Here is an 8,612-nt window from a genome sequence, read left to right as displayed (position 1 = left end):
GCAGCTCCGAGTTTATAGTTAACAGACGAGCTGATTACTGAAAAAAGTGGTAGCAACATCACATAGATTGTAGTTTTAATAAACAGCCACTAGGAAGGGACAAAACTCTGCCATAGACATCACTCAGATTTCAATATTGCATACTCTTTGACAATAGCTAGTGCTGTGTAATTATTATTTTATGGAAAAAGGTAAAGCTCCATGGTTTAAAATGCTTTTACTGTGGAATTTGAGAGTATGGCTGCACCGCTGCAATCTGAAAGACAATCTTTCAATCAGGAATAATACCAGTATGTAAAACACTGTTTAAATGGCGCCTGGAATATTGTTCTGATCGGGATCAAAGGGAAATGCAAATGCTTCAGTTAAATCCTCTTCCTCCTGTGTGTTAATTTGAACAATACAGTCACTATGGGGTACATTTTATTGTGTAAATCATGTCAGTCACGGTACCAGTGATCAAATGTTATTTTCCAAAGAGACAAGTAAGCCAAATTAATGATAATTTATTTATAAAACATCTCTAAGGTGGAAGTCATGTTAGAAGAAAGGAATGGAGCACTGCTTCAGTGTAATACTGAGTGTGAGTGTGTGTGTGTGTGTGCACAGCATGAGTCACCCTGCCTGCCTGTGATTGGATGGTAGTTTATGGGTGAGGGAGGAGAAAGAGAGCCTTTGGGGGCCGTCTGTCAATCTCTCCTCTGCTCCATTCACACATTCATCTGCATGCAGCGTCATGAGAGAGACAGAGGAAGTGAGCGAGATCTCATTCATAAAAAAAAGAGAAAGTTCATTCATACACGCTGCACAATCCTGCTGCGCCTCAGAAAGAAAAGACAGAGGGGAGGAAAGTTGATGTGAAGGTGAAGCTGGGAGCCTGGCAACTGACTGAGAAAGTGTGCGGGTCAGTAGGATGGGGCTGTACTCTGCATGACTAGAGTGGAGCAGACTGGACTCTAGACTTAACAGGACATCCCAGAGTCCTACAGTGGTGAGTTGAATCTGTGCAGCAGGATTCCCTTTAAATGATCTGACGACAGAGCGCACCCGACACGAAGATAGTTTTCAGACGGTCCTGAAACCTCATGTTATTTCTTCATCTCCTTTTACCAAAATCTTTAGTTAAACTTCCTTAATGGTGACCTGAATTTTCAAGTTTCTTTTTTTATTTTACATTTATTTCAGCGTTCTCCTTTGCTCTGTTTCCTGATTATGAGAGAGCAAACCTTATCCAGGTTGAAATCACAGACGGGACTCCTACCAGGCAGGTCGCTTAATCAGTACAATGAAAATCACAGTGCGGCTGATTTGATTCTGACAGTTTCTTTTTCATCTTCTACAGGTATGCTGAAGCGTACTAAATACAGTCGACTGCGCAACGATTCTCCAACATCTCTGGAGGAGAACCCCCAGGGAATGTTGCCCCTGAAGCAGGACCTTTGCTTAGACTCTGAATTCAGTCAGCTGGGACTTGGGATAACTACACACCACGGACCATCCACCCTGAGGGATTTCATCCCCCGCATGGCCAACATCCGACTGCAAAGCCCTATTTCCCGGCAAGGCCTAAAAGGACAGACAGACACAGCCAGAGGTAGAAGCATCAGTGCCCCTACTGACAAACCCTTGTCCAGAACAGAGTGGGGTTCAGGAAGTAATGAGAGATTTTGCACTCACGCTTCCCTCAACGCTCCCCTATCCACGGGCCAAAATCTAATTCACCCTGCTTTGCTCTGCACAAAAAGACCTATCACCCTACAACGGATGGCAAGCCTTCCTTGGACCCCTGGATATCCTCCCTGCTCACATCACAGAGGTGGTCTGTGCTGTGTGAAGATTTCCTCTGCAAAAGGTGATCGTACAGTGGTGGGGACAGGAAGCAGAGCAGTTCACCATCACATCAAGGTACCTGACCCTGCGCATGTGCATGATCAGATAGAGTAAACCAACATTTTACTTGCCCAAGTAATTCATATTCTTAATTTTGTTTATGTGTGTAAAATTCTTTGTGAGTAGAAATTACCAAAATGCTGTGCAAGCTCCTTTTCTCTGTACTATGCAAGTCGTCATGACCTAAAGATATGCCAGATTTCAGCAGTGTTAAATTACTGTTTACTTGCTGCCACGGCCAAAATAAATACACACACGTGAACATAGAAAATACACATATGCATACACTCTCTGCTCTATGCACACCGTCACACAGTCACTCCCCTCCTCAGTTAAAGCCTCCTATGTAGGCAGTAGTGACTCATCCTAGCTCTCTGCTTCCCTCTAGTTCAGTCCTGCTATGTGTGTGAATGCATGTGTGTGAATATATCTAGTATCTGCATGCTGTCCTAGAACAGAACCCATCTTGTCCCGATGGCAGAGGTGTGTCCACACAGGCCTGTGAGCTGACCACTGGTGGAAATGAGAATGGACTGTCTGATTGACCTCTATAAACAAGCACACACATATGTTTCTTCTGCCCGCTCAACCCATCCATGTATACATATATTGATTTAAGTCTGGTTTTTATCAATGGACTTACTCATCCTGCCTCCAGCCTATGAGGTCTGCGATACTGAATCTCCTGCCCAGTAGAAGTGGGACTCGTCATAGTGTATTTGAGCACATGGCCTGAATATTGCCTGGTTGCTTCTCTGTCTTCCTCACATCTATATAGTCTGATAAATTCAGTTACAGTCAGACACATGTGAACATTTACCTCAACTCTTGTCTGGCATTCTAATAAGCTAAAGTAAGACTGTAAAGATTGCACTAGCTACTTGTCGCATGCTTAGAATCTACTGACAGGTTGCACATTAATATGTAGTCACAGCTTTTACTTTCTGCTCACTTGCTTTGCTTAAAACTGCCATCTTGCTTTTGCTTTTGTAAGCTTGAGACTTACTTATTTCTTGGGTATTCCAATCAAAATTTGCTACAAAGATTTTAAAGGTTAGTTTTGGGCAGTAATAACTCAAAGTAATCACTACCTCCGCCAAGGACTGTGTGCCTGTCATTCAGTTTTAATTTTTAAATGTTATTTATAATGTTATTTGTAAGGTAAAGACCCTACAATAATACAGAGAAAACTCCAACAACGAGCATGTGCAGGAAGAAGAATTCCCTTTAAAATGGAAGAAACTACAAACTTCTTAAACTAAGAACAAATATAAATATATACAAAGTACAACAGTATTCCCTTTAAAGTAAATACTGCACAGAGAGCGAGCTGCCTTAGCAGAGGTTTATGCTTTCAGAGGTCTTCTTGTTTTGTTTTGTATGGTTTTATCAGTCTTTCAGGTTGTTATCAGTCTTTGTTGTGGAAGGAGTTTGACCCAGTCTTCTTTGTAAGGTTGCTTCAGTTCATTGAGGTTTGTTGGCATTCGTTCATGCACAGCTCTCTTAAGTTTCCAATACAGCATTTTCTGTTGTGTTGCATTCTGGACTTTGGGTTGTTGCAGCACTTTTAGTCTTTTCTTTTTCAGCAATTCTGTTGTAGATTTGCTGCTGTCCTTGAGATCGTTGTTCTGTTACTTCACCCAATTTTGTCCAAACTTTAGCTGTTGCACAGATGGCCTCATATTTGACTCCTAAATATGTTGCTATACAGTGGAGTTTATGGTTGACTCAGTGACTGCAAGTTGTTCCGGTACTTTGGCTACAAAACAAACCCAAATCTTCACCCCTCCACAGCTGTGCTTGACAGTAGGTATGAGCTGTGTTTGCTGATATGCTGTGTTTGATTTTTGACAATCATTGTGCATCATGGCCACACATTTCTGCTTTGGACTTGTCTGGCCATTGTCCCTAATGTCTTGCGGTTTTTGCAGATGGAACTTTGCAAACCTAAGCCACGCTGCCATGTTACTTTTAGAGAGAAGAGGCTTTCTCTTGGCAATCACTCAAAACAAACTTGTTCAGTCCTTTTCTAATTGTACTGTCATGAACTTTAACATTTCACATCCTAACTGAGATCTGTAGAACCTGAGATGTAGCTCTTAGGTTTGCTGGGACATCCACTCCCTGGAGTGGCATAGTGTTAACATGGCTGAATACTCCAGACCAGCAAACTACCAAAATGTCTGGTTTTTTAGAGGTTGTCACACTTCCAGACGATCATTTGCTGTGGAAGCAGTTAAGGTGGAGTTAGTTTTTCAGTGTCCTGTGAAATCTCTTTAAGCATCACTTAAAGAACCCTGGGGTACTTTCTTTTGAATATCTAAAATACCTTCATTTTAATAGCATAAAATTATATATATATATATATATATATATATATATATATATATATATATATATATATATATATATATATATATATATATAACCAACAGACAAACAAAAACAACAACTCCAGTGTGTTTCAGAATACATTCCTTAAGAAGTTAAACTGATTTCAGGAAAACAATGACATCATTTGGATATGAACTTTAAATTTCTGCTCTGCGTATCTAATTTATTGATTGTTTTCAAACTAGCATTTCCATCCTGTCTCACGTGTTCTATTACACGTTTTTTTAAAACAAAATTCCCATTCCCAGCCACAAACCTCTAAGAACGCACATGGATGGAACTTAAATGACTTAAACACAACAATGCATAAAACCACTTTCTCTCTCTATCAGCTTTTTAGAACCTTCTCGAAGGCCCAGTTATTTTCATTCCTCTTGACTCGTTACAGCTATGTGTAAATGTATGTTGTCTGCCGCAAATCAGCTCATGAACTTTTCACCTTTTCTGCAGAATCATTTTCTTCCATCATAAAAACTAAAAGTGAGGATGCAATAACAGAAAATTCATGAAAAGTGACCAGACTCCCGTAAGAGTGTTGTGTTTCTTTAATATATTTTAATTGTTGTTGAACGTGCCCACCTCAGAGTCCTCAGGACTTTTCAGGACTTTTATTACTAGTATTATTATTATAATATATTTTTCCATTGTTTTTTTTTCTGTGTGTTTTTCTAGTACATGGGTAGTGTGGAAGTGACCCAGTCCATGAGAACCCTTGACTTTGACACAAGAATGCAAGTTACACGGTAGGAGGTCCTCTCTGCACCCCTTTCTAACAAACACAAACAAACACAAATACGAATATATACATCTAATGATATAATACATGAACGTATAATACATGCAACATAATCCTGACTGCAGGGGAATGCCATATATGGATTAGTTGCTGTTTCGCTTGCACACAGATGAGGAAAAAAAGTGAGCAAAATTGCTTTATCCTGAACTCATTTAACATATATTTGCCAAGCTAACCATGTGTAGCTTATTTCAAAAATGTTTCAAAGAGGGAAATCAAATTAAATGTATAATATTTCATAAACGGGGCTTTCTCCTCATCATTTGATATTGAAATCCTAGTGCAGGATGCCATAACACAGCCCTCTCTGTTTACAGAAGCGCTGTTGAATGATGGAGCAGAAAATCCAATTAGATGAATTTCCTCCTAATGAGCCCTCAGTCTTATTAAAAGAGAGAGAGGGAGACAGACCTCAATCCAATTCTTACAATGTGTTTTCAAGAAGAAAAACGGTCTTCCTGGAAATCAGCATTGCTTCCTAGGTAGTGGGATGTTCCATTTGTGCGCGTGGGGGTGTTTTTTTCCTTTGCCCTCGCTGACCCAAGCGTCAGAGATACAATCTCAGCTCGGACTGACTTGATAAAAAAAGAAACATACCAGGAATATTTTTGAAATGTTACTGCTTTAACACAGCAGATGGAAGTTTGTGATCAGCTATTCTAGTTATGTTTTTTTTGTTGTTCTTCTTCTGTAATTTTTTCTTCACTACAGTGATTATTGCAAGTTATCCTTAAAAGAAGGATTTAAATATTATGAGCTTATAAGTTACAAGAAAACTGAATTTGTAAGAAGCTAAAAGCAAATTAACAAAAACAACATCTTGCAACTAGTTAGACTTCTTAAAAATAAAGATGAGGAGGATTTCGTAACACTGTAAAAGACCACGTGGGCAATGGCAAGCAGCGCAACAATTTAATAATGTTTCTAAATGCAAAATTCCAAAGAATTGGAAGATTTCATCATATCATTAAAAGATTCCAAGAATCCAGAGAGACATTAGCGAAGGACAAGGCCAAAAACCAATATTGAAAGGGTGTGATCTTCAAGACCTCAGGCAGCACTGCATTAAAAATAGACAATACACAGATTTTATAGTGGAAATCCATGTGTGGGCAGCTGAAACTCACTGCTAGTGTAGACAGTTTGTGTCCTGGTCCACAAATGCAAATTGAAAATATGCCATACAATTAAAAACAAACTAGGAAACAAACAAAAGCAGTTTTTAAAAAAAAAAAAGATCCATAAAGGCCGCTACTGTACCTTCTTTGAGCCAAAGCTCATTTAAGATGGAGCGCAGATCACCTGCCTTTATCTCACCCTCCATCCTCCTTTGTCATACCAATCTGCATGTCCTCCTTCACTACATCCCTGAAACTTCTCTGCAGTCTTCCTCTTTTCCTCCTGCCTGCAGCTCTATCTTCAATATCCAGTATATCCACTATACCTGCCCTCTACTCTCAGTACACATCACAATGTTGTCTGGAAACAGTATAGTCCACAGAGACTCCTGCCTGACCTCATCTGTCAACCTGTGCGTCATCACTGCAACCTCAGGTCTCAGAGCTGATCCCTGATGTAATCCCATCCCAACCTTGAACCCGTTTTTCACTCCAGCTGCACACCTCACCACTGTCTCGCTGTCTAACCTGCTGCACATCCTTTCCAGCTCCATCTCTCTGCCTCTGCCAATTTATACAAGTTTTTGAATCTTGCATACAACTCAGTATAAGCCTTTTCCTTTGCCTTTTTTTTTACTTCCCTCTTTCTTCCCAGTGCTCCTGCCCACTTTCTTATTTCCCCCGATATCCCACTTTTTCTTTGCTAATCTATTCCTTGGAATATTTTTCTGTACTTCCTCATTCCACCACCAGGTCTCCTCGTCCTCTATCTGCCATGCAGAGAATACACCAAAGACCTTTTTTGGACTTTCCCAAAGTACTACAGCTGTTCCATTCCAGTCATCTGGTACCTCTTCTCAACCGACCAACTCTTTCAACATCCTTCTTTCTTTCTCATTTAATCCTTGGCTCTGTCTTCACAAACTTTTTTTTTTTTATTTCCAAAGTAATCATTCAGACTACTAACCAATGCTGCCTGGCACATTCTCCCCTGCCACCACCCTGCAGTCTCCTATCTCTTTCAGGTTGCAGCTTTTGCATAAGATGTAGTCCACCTGTGTTCACTTATATACATTACCCCATGTTCCTCTCTTTTGTTGAAGTACATGTTTACCACAGAATATTAACCAAAAATTCAGAAAAAGTTATTAATTGACTTGCATGTAATTGAGTGATAAGTATTTAATGACCCAGCCAGAATTCTTGCTCCTACGATTAGCTGTGTGCACATGTAACACACAGATTACAATCAATTACGGATACTCCTGATCTCATCTTGTTACGGACAAGACCAAATACCTGTCAATGGACATCAGGGACAAGATTTTAGACCAGCACAAAGCTGGAATGGGCTACAAGAGCATCAGCAAGAAGCTCAGTGTGAAGGTGACAACTCTTGCTGCGATTATTCAGAAATGGAAGAAATTTAAAATGACCATCAGTTTTCCCTGGTCTGCAGCTCCATGCAAGATCCTACCTCACAGGGTGAGGATGATCCTGAGAAAGATGGCAAATCAGCCCAAAACTACACTGGAGGAGCTTGTTAATAATCCTAAGACACTTGGGACTGCAGCCACCAAGAACACTGTTAGGAACACACTGTGATATGCTGCCTAGTGGATTGAAGTCTTGCAGCACATGCTCAACAAGGCACATGAACAGGCTCGTATTAAGTGAACATTTAGATGATTCACTGGGAGAAAGTGCTGAGATTGGGGGAAGAGAAATGCTGAGCATGTGTGCAAACTTAGTGACCAACTACAAGAAATGTCTTATCAGTGTGCATGCCAACAAGGGTTTCTCCACCAAGTACTAAGTCATGTTTGGCTTTTGAATCAAATACTCACAATGACATGCAGGGGGGGTTTGGTTGTGTGTACTAAATGTACTCCAAAACTAAAGTAATAAAGTATTTGAGTAAGTATATTTGGTTACATTCTTCCAGCAGTGCATGTATATGTGCTTTCTGTAGTGTAGTTTTCTTCCTCTCACATGCACATCACATGTCAGCAGGGCACACCAGATCACATACAAAGGTATCTCTGTGCTAGTGTGTGCATGTGCTTATGTACATGCTGATCTGTGTCTATGTGTTTGTGTGCAGAGAGGCAATCAGCAGACTTTGTGCGAGGACATTGCTCAAAACAGCAGTGAAAACTAAAAGGGTAAGGCTTGTGTACACAGACAGGCACACACTCATATTCACACACTCTCTCTTTCTGGCACATTCAGCTGGAATAACAGTGTTTTTTGTCATCATTAGCCTGTTTGCAAGGGACTGTCTTCTGTTCTGGGTCAAACCAACCTGCAGTTTTCTGGAAGAAGGATCATCCTCACTGTCTCCACCGACAGTATGACTCTAATCGCTGCCTCCTCCTTACAGGTGACAGTCTCAGCATGTTAAACCCCATCAA

At 40.4% G+C, this 8,612-nt stretch overlaps 1 protein-coding gene across 3 annotated transcripts in view; it reads left to right on the top strand.

Annotated features, from left to right (window-relative positions):
* The first annotated feature begins 752 nt into the window (after nucleotides 1-752).
* Nucleotides 753-8,612, top strand: part of LOC102778980 (SHC-transforming protein 1-like) — a 13,903-nt gene continuing 6,043 nt past the window's right edge. The window contains exons 1-6 of one of the 3 annotated variants that reach the window (XM_087844642.1): nucleotides 753-991; nucleotides 1,186-1,264; nucleotides 1,343-1,905; nucleotides 4,957-5,027; nucleotides 8,303-8,363; nucleotides 8,462-8,581. In XM_087844642.1, coding sequence (XP_087700768.1) covers nucleotides 1,213-1,264; nucleotides 1,343-1,905; nucleotides 4,957-5,027; nucleotides 8,303-8,363; nucleotides 8,462-8,581 — 867 coding nt within the window. In that variant the 5' untranslated portion in view covers nucleotides 753-991; nucleotides 1,186-1,212. Of the gene's footprint in view, nucleotides 992-1,185; nucleotides 1,906-4,956; nucleotides 5,028-8,302; nucleotides 8,364-8,461; nucleotides 8,582-8,612 lie in introns of those variants that run through there. The other 2 variants (XM_087844640.1, XM_087844651.1) reach the window with 2 other exon arrangements.

This window comes from Neolamprologus brichardi, chromosome 1, assembly GCF_056152115.1.
Source record: "Neolamprologus brichardi isolate AB-2024 chromosome 1, ASM5615211v1, whole genome shotgun sequence".
Lineage (NCBI taxonomy): Eukaryota > Metazoa > Chordata > Actinopteri > Cichliformes > Cichlidae > Neolamprologus > Neolamprologus brichardi.
The sequence above is the reverse complement of the archived record's forward strand: the minus strand, read 5'-3'. Positions and strand labels throughout refer to the sequence as shown.